At 38.2% G+C, this 22,934-nt stretch overlaps 2 protein-coding genes and 1 long non-coding RNA gene across 4 annotated transcripts; all 3 read left to right on the top strand.

Moving 5' to 3' along the window:
• Positions 1-226: 226 nt before the first annotated feature.
• Positions 227-2,953, top strand: LOC103470560 (uncharacterized). The gene is made up of 2 exons (XR_534504.2): positions 227-628; positions 2,006-2,953. It is a non-coding gene; the product is annotated as an uncharacterized LOC103470560 (long non-coding RNA).
• Positions 2,954-3,983: 1,030 nt separating this feature from the next.
• Positions 3,984-15,246, top strand: ppp2r2aa (protein phosphatase 2, regulatory subunit B, alpha a). Of its 2 annotated transcripts, none has more exons than XM_008419101.2 (10): positions 3,984-4,315; positions 4,638-4,715; positions 6,383-6,480; positions 7,437-7,602; positions 7,796-7,908; positions 8,033-8,210; positions 9,461-9,625; positions 10,168-10,337; positions 10,943-11,034; positions 11,183-15,246. In XM_008419101.2, exons 1-10 carry the CDS (start codon positions 4,288-4,290, stop codon positions 11,460-11,462), a joined length of 1,368 nt encoding a protein of 455 aa, XP_008417323.1. In that variant the 5' UTR covers positions 3,984-4,287; the 3' UTR covers positions 11,463-15,246. The 2 variants fall into 2 exon arrangements, with proteins under 2 accessions (XP_008417323.1, XP_008417324.1); XM_008419102.2 differs by having other exon boundaries at positions 3,984-4,294.
• Positions 15,247-16,166: 920 nt separating this feature from the next.
• On the top strand, positions 16,167-22,724 carry bnip3la (BCL2 interacting protein 3 like a). The gene is made up of 6 exons (XM_008419103.2): positions 16,167-16,257; positions 18,432-18,708; positions 18,803-18,884; positions 20,625-20,731; positions 20,824-20,973; positions 21,072-22,724. Exons 1-6 carry the CDS (start codon positions 16,206-16,208, stop codon positions 21,118-21,120), a joined length of 717 nt encoding a protein of 238 aa, XP_008417325.1. The 5' UTR covers positions 16,167-16,205; the 3' UTR covers positions 21,121-22,724.
• The last annotated feature ends 210 nt before the right edge of the window (positions 22,725-22,934 follow it).

The raw sequence follows: 22,934 nt of genomic DNA on the forward strand, positions 1-22,934 counted from the left end.
TTTTATTTATTTTTATTTTTTTACATGACAGTGAATCCATCAGGCGTGGTCCTGCTCTCTGAAGGAGCAATTAGCGCAGTAACAGGCCTGCCGATCAGCCGATAATAGCCCTGCGCTGTCTGGAGAGCTCAGCCCATGGCGGCCCGTGATTTGACAGAGCAGGACGCTGATTTAATTAGGAGGCCATTTGCTCCATGTTCCGGTAGAGGATAACTGTGCTGCAAGAGGGTGTTTGATATCTGCATCAGTCAATACCTTCTGCCTGCCTTACACTGTACACCAAGGGAGACCTGCTGAGAGATATTTTTGGGAACCTCTTGTCGAGTCGATGTTAATTTTCCTTCCTGTTGTTGATGGACTGGAAACCTTGGAAGTTACTTTGGTTAGATTTTCCACACAAAAAAAAAAATCTTACACTTCTCTTTGTTTGAGGAGCAGGTGCACGGAAGACGTAAACTGGCTCTATATCAACCCTGGGAGATTTAGATGCTTGTGATCAGTTTCTGATTTTAGCTCCTCCTCTATTAGGAGGGCTCAAAACGCACAACATTGCACACACCTACTTTGAACTTCAGAAGAGATACAGGAGCATCTGATCAGCTTTTTGTCCTGTTGCAGCAACACCAAGGTAGGAATTTTTCTGCCACACAAATTTAACTTTTGACTTTTGCTGCAGTTTCTGGGACACAAATAAAAACGTTTCATGTGCAACATCGTAATAGTGTTGATCAGTACTAACTTATTGTACAAGACATTGCATTTATGTTTGTGTAAATGCTAATTTAACCGTTCATATTTCGCTACAAATATTTTGTGACGCTTTGTATTTGGTAGTTTGTTTTTCTTCTTACCACTATCTGAAAAGAAGACATGAACGATGCTCAAGTTGATGACTGCACACAAACAGATCAATAGGACCCACTTTAGAGCAATTTAAACATAAATTATTAACCACACCTTGTGCCTCAGAGAAACTTACTGTAAAGCTCGGAACTCTGAAAGCTAAACCTTGAGATCAAATGAAAAAAATATTGGTTTTAATTTTTTTTATTCTAATTTATGTTTTATACCTCCCAGGTGAAAAGTTTCCAAGAAATGTGATCGTTTAGGGAGTTTAACCGTTTTTCCCTGCAGTTCAGACTTTAGTAAATGCTTTTGTCTCTCTGGATCTTAGTTACGATAAAAAAACAACATAGCTTCTCTACAGTCATGACGAAATTCAGCTGAGAGACTGTTGATGGAGAGAAAAGAGCTCACATTACTCACGTTCTCACATCTCTGTGTTGTGTGGCTGTCTGTGAGTCTGAGAATTGGTTTTTAATGTGGTTCTGGTTACTTTAAAATCACAGTTCCACATAATTTACCAGATCCGCTGCTCATGTCACACAAGCCACCCGCCTCGGGACTTTCGTTCTCTTCTTCCTTTCAGTAGGGGAAATGAAAAGATAATTTTTAATCTGAAGTGGCCATGAGTGTAATCTATGTTGAATTAAAATGTGTATTTAAATGATAGCGTCATTATTTGCATTTTAGTGATTACAGTCATCATTAGTTTGTTTTTTGAAGATGTGCCTTAGGGATACATTGTGAAAATATATTTATTTTAACACTTTGTTGTGTTGCATCAGGTTACTCAATGTATGTGAGATTTTAAAAATCACTTAGTTCAAACTAATCCAGCTTGAAGTTGTTTAAATCAGTCTTGATCAGAATATTGAAGTGTACAAAAAACATTTCCTGTAAAAAAATAAATAGAATCAAAGATCAAGGTCATTTTTTGTGCATTTCTGAATGTTTAAGTTATCAAAACTATACAAAACATCTAGAGGTTTGAATAAAGTACAAAAACTTGTAGTGAGAATATGTGGGATCCCTGCAAGCTGTATTTTTCTCTTTATCATCACGTTTTCTTGTAAATTAATGTGTTTTCATCTTATTGTTAGCTCCGTTTTGTTCTAAGCAATATTTTTCTGATGTGATGTCCCAGATCAAATTTGTGTTGCAGGATGGATCAAGATGAGAAGATGAAGCGCCTGGACGTGGATCCCCTGTTTGTGCGCTTCCTCAGGACACTCAAGGAACTCCTGAAGTTCGTTCTCCTCAGCTACACTGTGATCTTCGGCGCTTTGCTGCTGGCCAGGTGGACCACTTACTTTATTGTGGGAAAGTGAAAGAAGTGGAAGAATGAGCTTCCTCTCGGGTTTAGAGCTGAGACTCATTGAACCAACCTGCCTAATGCAGTCGCTGTAGTAAGAAGAAAGAATTTGTCTCACCTCCTTTCGCTCTGTTTTTTTTCTGCTTTTTCAAACAGAATCAAAACGATGTACTTAGAGGTTCAATAAACGTGTGATTGTTGATGCTGAGACTGTCTGCGCAGTTCATATTATGTGTATTGTAACACAGCCACGAATGATGGCAACTAGCTCATTTCTATAGCTGTGTACAGAAAATATTGTACACTTTAAAGTTTGCTATAACAGGACACTTTGGCAACTTCTTCTAGCCACTGTCTGCATGGCTGGAGGAAGAACCATACTTATCTTGCCACCACGCACCATGAGGAGGACGAAGAAAGGATAAAATAAATCTGGTGTCTTTCAGTTCCCAAATCTCTACAATAACGTTTACACACTATGTTCATGCCAGTTGATTCAGGAGGTATGAAAAGTTGAAGTTTTTCCTTCCTCGCTTCACAAATGTAAAAACGTGAAGATTGGTAAATTTACAATTAACTGTATGTTTGATCATATGAGAGTGAGATTGAAATGAGTGAAAACATCCCTCTGCCTATTGTTAAGTGCTGAGGTTTTTTAAAAATTATTATTATGTGAGCTTGTTTTTCTTTCACTACTTTACAGACCTTGTAGGGTTTTGGTATTGTGTATTGCATGTTTTTCTTTTTCTTTTTTTTGTGGTTTTAAAGACATTTTGCAAATAAACATGGTCAAATGTCCTGTGATCTATATGCTCAGTGTTTATTATGTTATTGCTATGGAAGAAACTTATTTCCTGTTCTACAGTGGGAGGAAAAGTAAAAATAAAGATAAATATTGTGGTCACAATTTAATATCTCGTGGCCATGACTTAATAATAACAGCTGAATTAAGTGCCTTTTGCTAAGAATTACTCCATGCTTAACCTTAAGTGTCTGGAGAATGTGATTATAATTCATTCCCAGATTGAAATAAAACAAAATTAGATCCAATTTGTCCATTATTGTCATTATCAATGGTTATTATTAATGTTGTTATTAAGTTGTGGCCCTGGCCACAAGCCCTGGCCACAATTTTTATATTTTTTTTCTCCAATGTCACCAGACAGGGTGTTACTGATGTACTAAAATTGCATGGCGGTACCACTTGCAATTTAATTTAAAAGGTTCCTAATGTGGAAATGTTTTTCTAAGCAAGCTCATGAAAGGTTGAAGATTTTTAAAATTGATATTCATCTTCAGCCTGTCTGGAGATGTATTAATAATGTCTGTACACCCAGCCAACAGAAGTATCCACAAGTCTCTTACATTGCTATTTTGTGAGTCATAATAAGAAAGCTATGAGGTATAATTGTGGTCATTAAATATTTGAAGGTACTCTGACTCTCCCCAATGACAACCAAAGCACAAGGCCATATATTCCCAGATTGCAGTTAATTGACACCAATATAAACTACATTAAATTTAATGGATGTACTAAATATAGCTAGTCAAATCTAAATCACTCAACTAAACTTATCAAGTGAGTTTTCTGGTTCTAGTGAGTGCACGAGGTTGGTTCGATTTTCTAACTGAATAGCTGACAAGGGCGGAGCTCATACGTGAGATTGTTTATATAACAAAGTTTTCACTTTTTGGAACACATCAGTTAAAAAATAAACGAAAATCTAGACATAGTTGCATTTAGGAACTTTTATCTTGAGTCGGGCATCTTTCGCTTCACCTTCGACTTGAAATGAATGGAGGACCGTCTGCTCTCTAATTCCTGCCGAGCGCCGCCCGCGTAGCGCCATTTTGAAAGTGTAAAGCTTGGAGGAGGCAGATGCGAGGGAAATCTCAAAGTGCAGTGCAAAGTCTGTAGACCAGTACTTAACGCTGTGTGTTAGTCTTTCAGTGTTGTAAAAAAAAAAAAGTAGCGTCGTGTTTTAAGCAGCCGCTGGACTGAGGGCGTTTGGAGTTAGCAACAGCCTCATTCCTCCACTGCTCCTCGGTCAGAACCACCCCAACCGACCCGGGTCAGCAGCACTGCTTCAGTCCAGGGCCTGAACCTGCTACAGAGAGCCCAGTCCCTCACCATGGCAGGTAAAAGAAAACTGTCAGAACGTACGTATGAGCTATTCTTACTAATCATCATGCTTAATAGCACACATGCTGCTTTAGTCTCCCTCTGTTGTGGTCAAGAGCAGGAAGCTAACTAGCAAGCTAGGATACTGCGAGATTCCCGTGTGAATGCACGAAAGTGAGCTAACCTAACACATCCCAACTTCTTGTTTAGGAGGATTTTCTCCCCGCAGTTACAATGTGCAGTTCGTATGAAATCGCGCATGACCGTGCTGTCGCAGTGCGCTAAATTAGCTTCTAGCTATATTCAGTGTGTTGCCTTTGGCGGCGGTGTGTCAAAACTTAAGGTTCGTGTTGCGTGCAGGGCCCGGTGGTGGGAGCAGCGATGTGCAGTGGTGCTTCTCTCAAGTCAAAGGAGCGATGGATGATGATGTGGCTGAAGGTAAGTACATTTGGGCATTATTAAGTCTGAATATGCTTCTTGTTTGTCCCCATTTACTTAGCACATTTTCTTTTTGGGTTAAGTGAATGACAGCTCAGGGTTCAGTTCTACCCTTGCATTGTGATTTCATAAACAAACTACTTACTACCAAAGTGCTTAAAAACCATTTCGAGTCAGTTTACTTCACTTTGTAGCAGGACCATAGATTATTTTAGTTTTGCTGTGATGATGCGCTGAAGCTTTCTGGTTAGGTGCACACACTTTTCACCTTTCCTTTAAAAACCTATTTTTTGCCATTTTCTGTTCAGATTGACTGTAATGTAGATATGATTGTAGTGGTATTACAAATAAAATATAAAGAAATAATTTCTTGGTTGGTTTAGATGGACTCTGAAACCTCCCATATTTATGTATTTTCATTCATTATGGAGGTAAACGGTCATAAACATGATCACATCTCCTAAATTGTCAATTATTTTGTAAAAAAAAAAAGTCTTCATTACACTGTAGTCTCCTGGAAAATAGTATTTATTGGAGTTATATGAGCACATTTCCTTACTTGGGGGTAGATTAGTAGAAAATTACTTTAAATCATCAGTTGTCTAATTAAGTATGAAATGGCCCCATCAGATGCAAATTCACGTTTGCTCCAAAATCCTGAGCTCAGATGCAGCTGCAAAAGAACAAAAATGACAACAGAGCACAAATAATCAGCATCCTTATATAACATTTATCTTAAGGTGTAAAATAAATGTTTGCTGCTTTTCGTATTCTGACTTACCAAACGGAAAAGATGCATAATTATCCCTTTTCCTCCAAAGAGCTGATAGTCTGTTTGACACAAATATACAGGATCTTTTTTTTGTCTTTTTATCCAAGAGGTCCATTTGCAAAGTTTAGGGTTTCAAATGTTTTATGGTGTTTGCATGTTTTCAGCACTTTACTCTTTTTACTTTCTAGCTGTACAGATTGAAGTTATTTTAGGATTTCTGTTTGGTGTCTTTTGTCGGTCTTCGTCATTTTCAACGCAAACAAAAAAAGAAGTGTGTGTGTGTGTGTGTGTGTGTGTGTGTGTGTGTGTGTGTGTGCGTGTGTGCGCGTGCGTGTGTGTGTGTATGTGCACAGTACTTAGCTGAGGATTCGGAGTTGTTTATAGTAAGCTGTAACTGAGAACAAGTACATGTGAGAGCTTCTCCTTGTGGTAATGCATGGCTGCACAGACGCTACCGTTGTAGTTTATTTAAACCCTGCAAAGATTCCTCTGCTTCTGTCAGCCTCTTTTTATTGTAACACAATGGTTTGTACCAGGTCGTATCTGGCACTTGGTGTGTGCTGCACTGGAACGACCCCCATTGTCTTCATTAAGGGTTTCTCTGGCACATACCAGTGCCAGCCTGCAAGTGAATATCAATTGTTGTCGTCTGGTATGCAAGTGATGCACAGCTGCAGATGGAAACAAACTCCCCCCCCCCCCACCCCCCTCATTTGTGTTCAGTGTACACTGATTTTCACCAGATTAAAACACTTTAGTGCGTCAGTGTGATGTTGTGACTTCACCATGCTTGATTTAGTCTTCACCATCAAATGTACCATGTCTTAATGCTGTTCAGTAATTCTCTACGTTTGCGTATTGAGTTGGTTTTTAATTATTATAACTGCCTTTGCAGCTGACATTATATCTACTGTTGAATTCAATCACACTGGGGAGCTGCTTGCCACTGGGGACAAAGGAGGTCGTGTTGTCATCTTCCAGCAGGAGCCAGAGGTATGTGATTCACTTACAGTGTCTCACTGAAGTATTCTTACCCCTTGAACTTTTTTAGAGTTCCTCTTTTCAAACACAAACTTTAATTTGACCCACTGGGAGTTTAAAGCGGTAAAAAACAACACAAAGTAGTGCGTACTTGTGAAGTTTAAACAAAGAGATGCTTGGTTTTCAAAGTTATAAATTTAGTCAGTACATTGTAGAGTCATCTTTTTAGTGTTTTCGGGGTTCGTCTCTACAAGTTCTGCAAATTTAGGCTCTGACATTCTGGCACATTTTTTTGCAGAAATAGTTTAGTTCGATTTTACACAGATCTTTATTTGGATTTAGATATCAACTTTTTGTGGGTCATTTGAACACATATAAATAAATCTAAATTTATTTATGAAGCCCTTTGGTTTGTACAGAACAACAAAAACTAATAATACTAAACATAAAATTGACACATTTAAACAAAAGAAATTGGCTCAATATAAGTAGCAAAGCAATCCAAGTAAGAATAAAGCAAAATAACAAAACATGATCAGAAATTTACAATTTAATAAAACCTTTTCAAAGAGTGAGACTGAAAGTACAAAACCTATAAACCATTATGTGTAAGTGGGTCTTGAAGTTTGACGTAAGCGTCAGTAAGCATGCTCTGTTAACTGGTTTGACCTCTGACATTAATTAGATGAATTGGACTTTTAGTGTTAGAGTAAAAAAATCTAAGTTTACTTGTAAAAAAAAAAACAATAAGAAGCACTGAAGTTTGCAGTTATGCGACATAACATAAAAAAAGTTTGCTGCTTTGACATGACACTGTTAATAATGCATTTCTACCAGAATAATCTTTCTTTATTTAAAATTAATACTGTGCTTGAAAACAGAAAAAATTAAAAACATTTCCCAACATTTTGTTCAGAATTACTTCTCAACTCGAGTCATTGTTGAAAACGTTGTCTGCTCTTATGCAGAGTAAGAACCAGCCACAGTGCAGAGGAGAGTACAATGTTTATAGCACCTTCCAGAGCCACGAGCCTGAGTTCGACTACCTGAAAAGTCTTGAGATTGAAGAGAAAATCAACAAGATTCGATGGCTACCTCAGAAGAATGCAGCACAGTTCCTTTTGTCCACAAATGGTTAGTAAATGTTTTGATTTTGAATTATTTCAATCAATTTTACAGGATAAAATGTGCAATTTTTTTCTTTTCTATTTTTTTTTTTTTTTACTCCAGACTTTTTCATCTGCCTGAGAAATATTCAGTGTAGCAGTCAAGCGGTCTTACGTTGCTTTTGTCACTAAAATGTTTGTTTGTTTGTTTTTCTTGGCAGATAAAACTATCAAGCTGTGGAAAATTAGTGAGCGAGACAAGAGACCAGAGGGCTACAATTTGAAGGAAGAAGACGGGCGATACAGAGATCCCAATTCTGTCACAACGCTACGGGTGAGTTAACCGCGCTCTCACATTATAAATATAAAGTATATCATGTCTGGGAAGTGAATAGTTTTAAATGGTTTCCATTTGAAACGCATTGCTTTCCTTTCACTAAAGCTGTGTGTTCTTCCAGGTGCCGGTGTTGAGGCCCATGGACCTGATGGTGGAAGCCAGCCCCAGACGAGTGTTTGCAAACGCTCACACATACCACATCAACTCCATATCGGTCAACAGTGATCATGAGACCTATCTGTCTGCAGACGACCTGCGCATAAACCTCTGGCATCTGGAGATCACCGATCGCAGCTTTAGTATCCTTTTGGTTTTTAAATACTCACGTCTGTCGCATAAGCGACGGGGAGTTCTCCAGTCAGGACATTTGATCTCTGATCTCAAGTCCTCACACTCGGCGAGAAGCGTTTGCTGATACTTTGTCCCAGTTTGATACTTTGTATAAGTCTGTGGCATGTATACATGTGAATGTGGTAAAATATCAAGCTGTGGCTCATCAATATACAAAGCTGATATAAATATTGTTATGGTGTCAAATTCATTCATGACAGATGCTTATGACATTGAAGCCATATCACTTTCACCTGATTGTTAAAATGCTCCTTTATATTTATTTTATATATATATATATATATATATAAAAGAAATGTTATAGTGTCTATGACACTAGAGATGCAAATTTAATGCAAATCATTTGCTTCTAAAGATTTATATCTCAACGCAAACAGCTGCAGTTTTGAATAAACACACCCAATGTTGCTACGTTAGCATGTTATCTGTTTTGATGTGACGGCTTTGTTAGTTTGTAAAATATTATAATCTGGCTCTTGTCTGAGTTAGTAATAAAGTACTCCATGGATTAATATCTTGATCAGTGTTATAATCAGATATATACGTCCTACGGCAGGCATTTTAACTTTTATCTTTTGTAATTCACTATTTAAGTACACATGAAGATCTATGCCTCCCCGTTTCTCAATCAGAACTGTACATGCTCAAGCATATGTGCATAGCCCAGCCCATCGTCTAAAATTAGTTTTGAACAAATTATCGTTTATTGTTTTGGTGTTGTCTGCAGCACCGTGTTACAGACTTTAGTTTATCTTCACAAAGTGCTTGTAGAAGCAGATAATAATCTGTAACTTTTATCAAGGCTTTCGTTGATTTGACACCAAATTAAATTCAAGGAAGATGAAATCCTTTTAGAAATGCTGAGATGGAAATAAAGCTAGGTTTCTTTTGTAACTTGACGAGGAAGCATGTTATTTAACTGCATTCAGTGTCCCCAGTGAAACACATGACCACTAAAGCAGTTAAATGAAGCAATGAGTCAGATTTTTGCCTAGAATTGTTATTCTTTTTTTTCTTTTTTTTAAGTCATGCCATGCTTTATTTTGCCACAAGAGGTCACTGATGAACTACGAGACGCTGAGATAGTTGCTGTAGTATACAAAAGTGTTTTGTTTTTTTTTTATGCCATCTTGTTTCTTTTTGTCTCGTCCTTCCTTGGAGTAGCTGTCGCTTTGGACCTTGACCTCCGTTTTTCCAGATATTGTTGACATAAAGCCAGCAAACATGGAGGAGCTGACAGAAGTGATCACGGCTGCAGAGTTTCACCCCGACCAGTGTAACACGTTTGTTTACAGCAGCAGCAAGGGAACCATCCGCCTGTGTGACATGAGGGCATCAGCACTGTGTGACCAGCATGCCAAAAGTAAGTCGCTTACAACAAATACATGTTTGAGAGAAGGAAAGGAATACGCAATATTCCTTTCATCCCAATTTTGTTGTATTGGGATGAGAAATATCTTAATGCTTAACAAGACCCTAAAAGTTGTTCAGAGAGTAAAAATTATGGATTATTATTAATCCATAATTGTAATTAACAGCATTCGAACTAAAGTGTTAACTTTTTGCTTGAGTTTCATCATGAATCTACTTTTTTCTCTATTGGATGTCCTACATTGAAGAGCTTCAAAGTTTTTGTTCTTCATTTTAGATTACAAATATTTGCTTTCATTGGTATTGTTTTCTACTGATGTAACATAGTGAATGAAACAAAAGTCATATATATGGAACAGCTTGTTTCCACTATATAGTTTTTAAATCACTAACAATTATTCAGAAAAGACACACACTTTAGCCTATTTTAAGTTTTGCTCCCAGGATCTTATTTTTTATTAAATTGTGGCTCTTAGAGCGTTAAATCAGCAGAATAACATCTTAACATGTATCTATTTTTGTTTTAATTCAAAGTGTTTGAGGAGCCAGAAGATCCAAACAACCGTTCATTCTTTTCTGAAATCATCTCGTCCATCTCCGATGTCAAGTTCAGCCACAGCGGACGCTACATGATGACGCGAGACTATCTGTCCGTCAAAATTTGGGATCTGAACATGGAAACCCGACCAGTAGAGACATATCAGGTTTGCTGCTGCAAATATTATTTTTAGTTTTGGGTAGAGATCTGCCAATCAGAGATTTGTGACCAGTTTCAAATGTTTGCTTTTTGTAAGAATTTGATCCCACAATATAGATTTTTAGCCATTCAGATTTCTTCATCAATATATTCTTCTCTGACCCTTCTGGTGTGAGAAGTTTATTATTCATTTATATTAGTAGCAGTAGCAACGTCACACCAAGTGTGAGAGAAAAGTTGCTGTAAAATGGGGTTACTAATGATTTGGTGTTGAGATTTAAATTTGTCTTTAGCATTTTATGTTTAGCATTAGTAAATGTGAACGGTATTTCCATGAGCATTACGTAGAGAACGTAGATCCTTTAATTAATCAGTAAAAAGGGACAAGGGTGTAAAGAAAATGGATGGATGGATGGATGGATAAAAAGGATTGCGTTTTTGAATTTCCAGCCTGCTTCTGACAGATGAGGTCTAATAAAACTTAAATCTGGTTAAATCAAACCACTTACTGATTTTACTGTATTTCTCTACCTGTTAAGAGAACAAAACAAAAAAAACACAATGTGCTGTTCTCACTTTTGCTTCATGTGATTCGCTGTTCTATTTTACCAGGTGCATGAATATCTCAGGAGTAAGTTGTGTTCACTTTATGAGAACGACTGCATTTTCGACAAGTTTGAATGCTGCTGGAATGGCAATGACAGGTTAGTCGATCAACCCTGGCAATCAGAGAATTACTTTTCATCTCCTGTAACGCAAAATCATTCGCAAATAACGCCCCTTTTCCATGGATTATGGTTGAGATCAGTAGTGAAAGTAAGATCAGCTCCTCATGATTGTCTGTTTCCACAGCGTTGTGATGACTGGTTCCTACAACAACTTCTTCAGGATGTTTGACAGGGACTACCGGCAGGACGTGACCTTTGAGGCGTCACGGGAAAACAGCAAGCCGCGGTCGGTCCTGAAGCCTCGCAAAATAAGCACAGGTGGGAAGCGCAAAAAGGACGAGATCAGTGTAGACAGTCTGGACTTTAACAAGAAGATCCTCCACACTGCCTGGCATCCGCTGGACAACATCATTGCTGTGGCCACCACCAACAATCTGTACATATTCCAAGACAAACTGAACTAAAGTCCGTTAACCCACTCAGATCCCGAGTTCTTCTTTAGTCCTCTTTCGCTCTCAGATTTAAACAAAATCCGTCTTAGTCCAAGCCCCTGAAACTTGATCAAATCTGTCCTTTTGATTATGTGAGAAGACTTACTTTGTAAACGGTGCCATACATCCAGCCAGGCCATATAAAAAAAAAAGCATCATAGTGTGCTGTTAGTTTCTTCAATTAGAAGCACTCCATCCATCGAGCTTCCATTTGTAACTCCACTACATCCCAAACCAAAGGGAAAATCTACGTTTTATCGCTTGTTCGTGCCATATTGACATGATTCATTTGTCTGTTATTCCTACTGGTTAATTTTCTGTTCGTTTTGGTTTTGTCTTCCTGTCACCAAGTTCATTTTTGTACTGCCCTGATTCATCAATACAAAGTTGTCGATTCTTTTATTTGCCCAACAAGTATCAAGTTGCCAAGTTCTTTCCCTACTGTATGATTACTGTTAAAGGACTAATTTAGCATTTCATTATGTTTAGCTCATTGTCTAAAAAAAAGAAAAATTTTGGATAAATGATATCAAAGCTAACAGAGTACAAATATTTTTGACTTTTTTTTTTTTTAACTTTGACTCAGCTGCTTGTTTACATTCATCTCTCTTCTTTAAGAAAATCTCCTGGGTTTGATTTTACATTTCTATAACGCATTGTATCGAGTGTTTTGGCCATTTGTTTCGATATAGGATACATCCTACAAACAACTTCGATTCATTCAAGAACGGTCTTGTTAAAGCGGCCTGTCATTCGAGTTCAATGTTCACCACACACTTGTTCCAAGCGAGCCCATTATCGGCGACAGAGAGAGCCATGAAATGTCCTTGATATTTTTATTCACTCAGGTTTATGGGACAGCACCAGAAAAATGGGTGTAAAACCAAAATGTATGACAGGTTTTCTTACAGAAGTGTGTTTTATCACTGTAATTCTGCTGTGGTTGAGTTTGTAGTAAATGGAAGTAGGTGAAATGTTCCTTTCCTACATGTGTCAGTTTTGTCACGCTGCTCTCAAACCATTTGATTTCATCTGCCTGTCAGAGCGTCCTTGCTCATGCCGTCGTGTACTGTTCTGATAAACTGTAGAAAGTTTAGCAGAAGTTCACAGATTTGGTTGATATTAGCGGGTTGACTTTAGTTTTTTTTTTTCTTTTTCTTCTTTTTTCTTTTTTTAGACTTTGAATAGCAGAGATGTGTTGCAGGGTTTTTTTTTTTTTTTTTTTTGAGAGAGATAGCAGTTCTCAATCCAAAAGAAAATGAAGTGCATCACAGTACATACATTGATTAGACTGAAAATAATTGGGATTCTGAGTTTGATTTTGAGGGGGGAGGGTCTGGTTTTGTTTCCAGTGTTTGATTGTTTAACCTGCTAATCGCCACCCAAACCAATCAAGAAAAACAATTTCTGATTCCTAAGTTTCCCATCACTTCCACTTAAGATCGGAAGGGAAACAAGTTTCAGACAGAAAAGCTTTCCATAGAAGTCTGGATACTGCTCTCACTTATTTGATGTGATTCTCCTGAAAGGGAGATCAGATGAATAAAAGCCTTTGCCTAACTTTTAGATCTTATCAAATAATGTTTTCAGGAAAAGTATTACAAATACCACTCTACCATAATTTGCCATGGAGGTTATTTTGTTGCATCAAATGATGGCTGATCATGCCAAAGTATCTAGTCTTTATACACAACAAAGAGAAAGCTCTCTTGCAGACAAAGTGCCCCTGATCCAACGGGTCCAGCCTTGCAGTTGTGTGGGCAACCATGCTTAACTCAGGACAAAAACCTGTGTGTTTATATATATATAAAGATGATTCCCTGTGCCCCCATTTTTACTCTTGTGTGGCACCAAAACGCTGTGCTGCTCCCAGCTCACCTTCGGTGTATGTTGTGTTGTTGCAGAAAAAAAATTGCTTATCATCTGTATCTAGATTTTATTTGTAGATTTTTCTATATTTGAAATGTTTTGTACTGTACCTGATAAAAGAAGAAGAAGAAGAATCACTATAGCTGATTTATTTTTGTATAAATTAAGGCAATATCATTACAGTCTAATCACTGTAGTTTCTTTACCTATCTGCCTCAGGCTTACTGTACAGGGCAGATCATTCGAAAGTCAGGTTTCCCTTTGCTTTTTGCTCGTTATAACAGGTAGACACATCAAAGAAGTGCGTCAGGTTCGAAGCGGGGGGCCCAAAGAGAAGTATTTTCAGGTGTCAGTACCTCCTGCCTGATGATGAGCACTATTACTGTACTCTTGCCAACTACGTTTTATTTTTATTTTTTTTTATTCTAACTTATTTAGAGGGTTCCAGCGTTTTGATTTCATGTGAATCTTAATATTTGGTTTATGTGCCATAGTTTTGCTTGATGAACAATTCCTCTGGCTGCGATAGACTTAACATTGAAACAGCATTTTCATCTTTGCGGCTAACCGCGTCACTTGACTACGCGGAGCGATGACTGTCGATCTGTGTGGCACGTGCGGCTCTCCTTTGCAGACTTATTTGAAGAGAATCTGTGAAGCACTTCATGTGCAGCTTGGCGTCCGAGAGGAGGGTCACCAGTTTAAGCTAAAGCTCCGTGCGTTGCCTGCTCCAGCTCACGGTCCACGTTGCGTAGAAAACTTGATGGAAACGTGACTGTTTTCTACGAACAGTCAAAATGCCACGCAAAGAAGGTACAGGTTATCTTTTCCAGTTCGTAAACAATGCGTTGATGTTTTTGTTTGGGCACTGAGCTTCTTCGTCCACTGGATCATATTTGTGAAAGTGAATGTGTCACTCAGTTCTCAGTAGTTCCAGTCTCTCAGGGTTCTGGGTTGTGTCTTTTGATAAGATAAGTTTCTAGTATTTTTATTTTGTGCAACTTTCTTTTGTTTTTGTAATGGAAACTTTGTATTTTTGCCTTTTTTTTTTTCTTTCTGGATAAATGAATCTTTTCTATTTCAACTCCTTTCTTCCATTTATTGAGCGAATCTCCATCTTGTTTTAAAGTAGAAAATAAGCGATATAACCTTCTCATGCATAATGATACATCAAGAAACTGCTTACCAATAGAAGCTGGTATTTATCTGAGCAATTAATAAAAACATTTTCATCATTCTCCCTATGTTGTCTTAATACAAGCTGGCCTTCGAGGCTCTAATGTACACAACAAAGATGTTCACAAAAACCCTGTTGCCTTTTTTCTTTAAAGAGCATTACCAATAAATAAGACATTAGGTTCCTGCCATGCATTGCATAGCAGGCCCTAATAATAATCAGTTACACTTGTGAAACTTTCTGGTTCACCCAAACTGCTCAGGAGAATCTTCTGCTGCTCTGTCCCAAACCTTACACCTTCAAGAAAATGGGATTATCAGAACTGAAACAAAAAACTTCTATTTTGCTGTAAATCACCTTTTTGTTTCTTTCCCTCCACGTATGGCTTTGATACACCAGGTTATTAAGTAGTGTTTCCCATTGTGTGCACATAGAGTTTGAACAATTTTGTCCACTTGAAGGAGCATTAAAATATGTCTGATGTATCACAAGAATGGTAAAACAAAATCCACTTTGTTTCTTTTTTTGAATTTCATTGTTTTTGAGTGTGTGTTTTATTTCAAGGGGATGAAGAGTTTTGGTGATCTGTTTGGGAATAACTACATATTGTTCACTGTATAAAGTTATTTGTCAAATGAAATAAGGTACCGTGTAGATAACATGTAATAAGGAGTTTCAAATTTGAATAATTAAATTACCGTGCTACTTTATTATTACTGTTTGGAGTTTTTTTGGGGGGGGCAACTGAGCGTTTCATAATTTCATCTCCATTACAATAATATTTGTGGTTAACTTAAGAGGAAGTAGTGCACATTTTTGCCCTTTCATCCCATCAGCTTTCAAGTCATAATGGAAGCTAAACATGTTTTGTTTTTTAACTTGAATGCAGCTTAATTCATCTTCCAATTAACTCTGATTATCCTCCCTAGCTGATGATGGGGGGGAGCATCCGCATCTGTGATGCTGCCACCACCGTTCTGTTGTCCTGCAGGGATGATGACTTAAAAAAAAGTGTGCTCATGAAATTAGAATATAGCATAGGCACAACTTCACACCACTTTATTATAAGGCCAGACCTGTAAAGTGCATAACAGTTTTTAGACATATCTAATTAATCCCGCATCTTGACTCTTTCTCTGATCAGTGCTATCCTTGGTTAGTCTTTTGGTTTTGGTTTTGAAGACGGACTAGAGATTTACCCCAAAGTAAGTGTGAACCACTTTATTCAGATTTTCCCAAGGAGTTTATGCTTTTTCTGTTCATCACATTTGTCTTCTGTAATAAAATACATATTAGTCTGTGGTTGTGAGGAGGTAAAAAAAAAAATTAATGGGATTTGAGTAGTTTTGCAAGAAACTAAACCAAGTTGGGAGGCCATCCGTTACTGTCAATAATCAAACTGCTCATTCTCATCAGACTGCAACATCTAAATTACAAATACATTTTGAAAGCACTCAGAATGAACCTTTCCATGCAAACACTTTTTAATCCACACATTTACCTTGAACGGCGGCGATGCATTTTACGTTTGTGTGCATTCCTTAACAGATTACTTTTATACTTTCACGTAAACGATTAAAAAATGTTCACTGATTCCGAGACTGTCGTTGAAGTCTTGAAGCTGCGCCTGCGCAGACCCTAGTTAAGCGTCAGAACTATAGTCAACAAACATGTCTACCGCTCCTGCTCCTCAAAACAATAACGAAGATCCTGGACTGCAAGGTAGGTCGTCATTGTAAATGGTACGTCTTCCTTCATAAAAAAATATTTGTATGTTCCTTACTAATGCGTGACAATATAGTTACAAAGGTGTAATGGTAAAAGTTAGATTGGGGATGGGATTTCCTTGTCTTCGCGTTGGGATGGAGAACATGTTCTGTACGTCACAACAAATTAGCCAATCGTAGCACGGTACACTGTTGATTGACACTTGAGCAGCCAATCATTGCTAGAGGTCTGGGTGGGTTTAGCTTTAGCCAAAAAATGAAAACAACTTTGGTACAAAAGGCGAGTTTAATTGTCACGTTTGTTCCCTTTAGGATATATTTTTTCTTTAAAATGTGCACAGATATATCGCAGATATTTAAACGCATTATGTAAAACTCCGTACTTTCAAAATGCAGTTATCTTGCAGCATAAAATGTCCAAAAAAAAAAAAAGAAGTGAGGTCGTATTTTGCCTGAGGGTAAACAAATAACACGCATGTAAAAATGAAACTTGGTGTTTTGCCTTGAGTGGAGACTTATTAATGTGTCGGGGTATTAGGACTCGCTTTGTGTGTCAGAAGGCAGCTGGAGCAGCGACACGTCTCGGCAGGTTGGCTCCCACTACACTGCTCGCCACAGTTATGCAAGACCCCAGAGGAGCAGTGATGTCAAATTGGTCAGAAGATGTGACGTCGAGTCAGCTTTAGTTCATCCTCAGACCCAATGTTAGCTCCAACTAGCTCCAAACAGGAAAGGGGTGTCACATGCCATCACAAGGTTTACATGCCGTACTCAGACAAGCTGATTACATAACTCTGCTTGTAGGGCAGTGGCACAAAGACTTCCGTGCTGCTACGGTTACTGGTCACTGGATGCACCATGGTTGAAACAGTATTTTTTAATGTGTGCTTGAATAAATCATGAAATCAGCCAAAAGTTGGGTGTTTTTCCTCATAAAGCAAAATCTCATAGGATTCATTACACAAAGAGTGACACATTCCAAGTGTCTATTTGAGCTTAGTCAACGGTAAATTAAAACTCAAAAATTACAAAATTTTAAAATATTCCATAAGACCAACTTTGAAAAAAGTGTCTAATCAAAAAATACTGGCTTGTTGGAAAGTATTTCAGTGTAGTGTATGCACTCAATACTTTGTTAAGGGCTCCTCTTTGGTTCTGCTGATGTGTCATTGCATGTCTTCTACTTGACAATACATTATACATTATCTAGGTTTGATTCAGGAAAGTTTACTGCCCTATTAAGTACAGTGATACTATGTATTAAGCTAGGTTTTGGTACTTTAGGCAGAGTGGGCGGCTGTCAAATTCAGCTGGAAAATGGAAATCCGCATCCCCGTAAAGCTTGTCAAAAGAGGGAAGCATAAAGTGCTGTAAAACTTTATGACTTTGCTGACCTTGTACTTGGTAATGCATATGGCTGCTTCTTGAGCGTCCATGTACACATGTTTTCAGGGCGGAGACTGTAACTGTTGCATTGTGGTCACTCCTGAATCAGAGATAATATCTGAAGTATATTACTTGCTAAGGAGAAAAAGCACTGGACTGTTGCCCAGTGATCCAAGGTTCTCTTTTCAGATATTTGATTTGAAAATCTGGATAAAAAGTGAAGAGGCACAGAATCCAAGATCCAGTGATAAAGTTTCCAAGCTCAGTGATGATGCAGGGATCCATGGTGTTTGCACCTTTTTCTGTGGTATATTCAGTTTTCCTTTTTAATGCTCGGATACAGCACTCAGGGAACAAACAGCTACTTTGACATTTTATAGCTTGTCCTGCTGGAGAACTGTCAAGTCAGCAGTCTTCCTCGTGACTGTGTAAACCACGACAACATTTCTGTACAAAGAAGATTTTGTTTTTTTATTGTTGGTTGTTCCTATGCTATATTCTAATTTTATGAGAAACTGAATGTTGACTTTTAATCATTGTCATTAAATTTAACAAAATAAAATATTTTAGCTATAGCACACAATATGTTTTAAACTTTTTAAATCCTTATTACCAAATGTAACTTTTTGATGACGTTCCAGTTTGTTGAGATGCACTTATAGGTCAACAGGTTTTCATGTGAAAAATGACTTTAGTGTTAACTGTGCTGTTGACTGGGTTGCATCTACACACATTAAACCTATTCTCCCTTAATTTCCTTGTTTTTATCGTTGTGTTGCAAAGGCTCCTGGGTAGAACTGGAGCTGAATGGTAACACAGGGGCAGAGAGCAGGCAGAGCAGGCAGACCAGCCAGCTGACGCCACCTGCGGAAGACCAAATCAACGCAAATGCAGGCATGAGTCAAAGTCTCCCCCCTTTAGAAGAGGGTGAAAGTGACGAAACCCTGATTGGAGGACTTGAACATGTGCCATCGTCATCTTCTATCCACAATGGAGACATGGAAAAAATACTTCTGGATGCTCAGCATGAGTCCAGCCCAAGTAATTCATCCTGTGAGAGGTAGGCCACACATTTCCTTTACTGTTTTCAGTAAAAYCTAAGTATTTATTTTATTTTATTTTTTTAATATAAACTATTGCCAACCCACTCACAGTCCTCACAGACCACCCAGTTCCGCACAGGATGATGGCCAGATAACATTTGATGTGGAGATGTCCAGTCCAAGAGGCAGTCAGGTAAGGATACCTGGCAAACGTATTGACAATTGTGGAACTTTTTAAAATAAGTTTTGTAACATCAAACCACAAACATCCATGTGTCTTATGTGATTGACAAGTACAAAGTTGGTCTTAATTGTAAAGGTAGGATACATGGTTGTTAAATTTTTCCCAGAACTATCTCTCATGGCCCAAAATAAAATCCAGTGCAAGCAATTTCACTCAGAAGTCCCTAATTATGAAATACCATCAACATATGTGTAATTTAGTCTCAGTATAAGTCCAGATAGGCCTGTCGCGATAAACGATAAATCAATTAATCGGACGATAAAAAAAACCTATCGAGATCGTTTTAATTATCGTCTTTTCCTGCCTTTTTTTCTTTCTGTTGATGATGCTGAATGAAAAAGGCTCAGCTCCGGTGCTCTCCACTGACCCTCCCTTCCTCATTTCCTTAGTCTAATGTCCAGCGCACATTACACGAGTTGTCGGCCCATTTTCAAACCCTGAGACACACATTAGCCGACAGAAATCCCAGGTATAACGGTTCGATCGGGTTTGTCGTGCCGTGTGGTGTCCAGCCACATGGGCACAAAATAACGGCTGCAAGTCCAGTTAACTAATTTTAAAATCAGGCATTAATCAATGATGCATGTGGCTATAGAGTCAGCGTAAAGTCCTGACTGAAGGAAAATCATTGTAACCTATTACGTTAACGAAGAACAGCTGAAAACTTACCGGGTTTATCAACTGCGGTAGCAATTTGGCTCCAACTCCTCCCCTTGTCATTTCTATATTCTTTGCACGAAACGTTAAATAAATATTAATGTTGTTTCCACATATCATCTCCGATGTCCGCTGGATTTCGGGTTGCGCGGTTTCAGCTGTTTGGGATTCCCCTCCGTAATTTCCCCTCAGAAAGCGCAGAGGAGAATCCGCGTTTTCGGATTGGCTACCTGTCACATTCAGCGTTAAGCTCCCAGTCGGGGAAAACCCCTGATTTAGATCGGAGCTGCCACGACGATCTACCGTAACACACCACACACTGCAGGATGATGGGTTAGATCGGCCAACGATCTAAGATTGTCATAAGGGGAAAATAGGGGCAAAAAATGGTGTAGTGTGAACTATTGCATTAGGTAGTCGGATGTGCCTGTTTTCTCTATTTAAATCTATAGATTACTGAAGGGCGATACAGACTTCATAATCTGCACTCTTTTGGTTGAATGCAGTATTTATTTCCACTTTGGCTTTATGTTGTTTTTTGTTAATGGAGACTGAGAATCCATTTTATTTTTGTTATTTTTGTTATTATTTTGGTTGTTTTGTTTATTTAGTTTATCAGTTCCAGTGTTACGTTTTATTTTGAAAGTAAATATCAGGAAATCGCATGTATTATTAGCCATTTCCATTAAATCAGTGTCAAAAGGTCTTGAAACAATATTATTATTTATCACAATAATTTCTTTAGACAATTAATCGTCCAGCAAAATTTGTTATCGTGACAGGCCTAAGTCCAGGTATAGATAATGGATAGATGGAAAGTTTGCTTGATGTCAAGTAGAAGCTACATATGTAGTTCAAAAGATTTGCAGCTGCAATTCTAGCAAAAGGTAAGGTGGTTCTGCAAAGTATTGACTCAGGATAGATTAATACAAATGCAAGCCAAACTTTAAAAATGACATGTTGAACATAGACTCTGCTAAAGTCTTTTGGGGGAGGATTTCTTTCCACATCTTTCTGCCTTTATATTTCCAGTCAGAGGATGATACTGCAGACATGGACAGAGAGGATGACATCTTGATGAACAAAGAAGTTGATTGGGTGGCCAATTGGTCTAGTAGGCCTGAAAACATCCCCCCAAAGTTAGTACGCTGGCAAGCTCAGAATCAGCTGCACATCGGCTTATTCTCCTCCAGTGGTCTCAGAAACAACATTAACTGGTTGTCCTTCTCAGGGAATTCCACTTCAGACATCCCCGACGTTCAGTGTCTCTGAGTATGCGGAAGAGCGGCGTCATGAAGAAAGGTGGCATCTTCTCTGCTGAATTCCTAAAAGTTTTCATTCCTTCTCTGCTCATCTCACACATGCTGGCTCTTGGCCTTGGGTAAGATGGGTCATCTGTTAGTAGTTTTAAAATATTTTGGAGATTTTTTTTTTCTGTGCTTGTTGTTCTATTTCACATGTTTGATGATTTTATTTTAGGGTGTACATTGGGAAAAGAATTGCCACAGCCGCCACCAGCTCCTACTGAGCAGAAGATGAAGCAGTGCCTGGGTGTTCTCCTATCTCCAAGCCTCCCAAACGCCTCCTGAAGTCAAGCTCTCACCTGTGCATCTGTCCTACACCCACGTCTTTCTCTTCCAATCTGCATTAACTGGTGTCACACTGTAGATGTAGTCATGCTGATTAATTATGTGGTTGCACTCCACCAGATTTTGACACGGGCTGGGGCTTTATTGTATACGCGAGTCACCGACTTGAATCTAACTCAAAATCTAACTTGCCACGGACCTTATGTCAGGTGGCATCAAGTTGAAGTTTCCTTTTGTGTCTTGATATTGAACATATCGATTCTGGTATTTCTGCTGAGCTACAGGTTTTCTTTTAGGTGTTCTAAACAGCAGAAAGGAAGGCATATGTTATTTACGCCATAACTGCTTTATGAACTAATTGACTTTGGGGAACAGGAGAGACTTTGATAGCTTCAAAGTTTGTGACTTTAAGGCTCACTTCACACCTGAGTAAGGCCACCCTGCAATCTCCAGGCGTTTTAGAATCATTTGAATGTCGCTGGATTGCGGCAAAGATGGAAAACCGCATTTTAATGTGATCCTACTACCTAGGACATAGGTTTTCCTGCTGGGTTGTTATCCGGTACTATTGCCATGTGCTTCAGATGATCTAGGATTCCTCTTTACAGTCTGCAGAATTTGGAGGTTTCTGATGAATGTTCTGGTTGATATTTAACGTTGAGGTGTCGTCTTTGTCTACTGTGAACAGGGCCTTACTGTCAAGGTGCAGTGAACTGCTGTTCAGAGCTGAATGCTGAAGCACTGCTTTTTTTTTAAATTTTGCACAATTTTGAGGATGGTATTCATAACACGTTGATCCCCAGAGGGTTTCTATATAAACTTTGTTGAGTTGCCAAGCCTAAACATTATCCTACTATCTTGTCCCAAAAATGTTTCTATGAAGAGTTGGAATGTTTTATTATTAGTGGCATCTAGAGTGGAAGATAATATACCAGGCCAAAAGCTACTTCTTTTATGAATTTTTTTTCTGACATATCCCTTTTTTGTAACATATAGGAGCAGTAGCAAAGTGCCAAAACATTTACCTTTCACCACTGCACATTGGTGGCCTATTTTATGCTTTCTGATTTGTTTTGTTTTCTTATATGTTTAGATATTTAATTATGTACATGTGAAGATTAATTTAAGCTGTGACCATCCCTGTGCTATGTACATCTCTCAACATTGTATAACTTGTTTATACATTGATTATTAATGCATATTACAGTGTATCTTATGCATTGTGGCAGTGTGAGTATTGTGCTTTTGCTCAGTTGCTAGGGTTGCTAGGGCTTTAGCTGCATAAATCACCACCACAGAGGAAGATATTTTCTGGGGCCTATTTCAGAAGTGTTATCTGACTTTAATCTTGGTTTCACTGTACAATAATTTCACCTAATATATACTATATTATGTACAGTGTCTGTGGACCATCGAGTATGATGATATAGAAATCGTTAATTACAGATAATGTGTGCATTTCTGTATGTTGGTGCTCATTGCATGGCTCCTCTGTTGATGGATTATAACCATATACAAATATAAACTACAATGTACAAAATTGTCCGTTTTGGTTTCAGTTCTAAGCTGTGATGCTTGATTTAGGTGGCCAGCTCATAAACTACAGATCTATGTACAGTATATCTGTGTGGAGTGAAGAGCATTTTGGAATTTAAATGTGATCACACAGTAATAAATTCATATTTAATGAATATTACAAATGGGAAAGAGGAAGGTTTCTCAATAACCCCGAATCTCAGAATGCAATATGGTT

The sequence above is a fragment of the Poecilia reticulata genome, linkage group LG9, assembly GCF_000633615.1.
Source record: "Poecilia reticulata strain Guanapo linkage group LG9, Guppy_female_1.0+MT, whole genome shotgun sequence".
NCBI classification, from domain to species: Eukaryota; Metazoa; Chordata; class Actinopteri; order Cyprinodontiformes; family Poeciliidae; genus Poecilia; species Poecilia reticulata.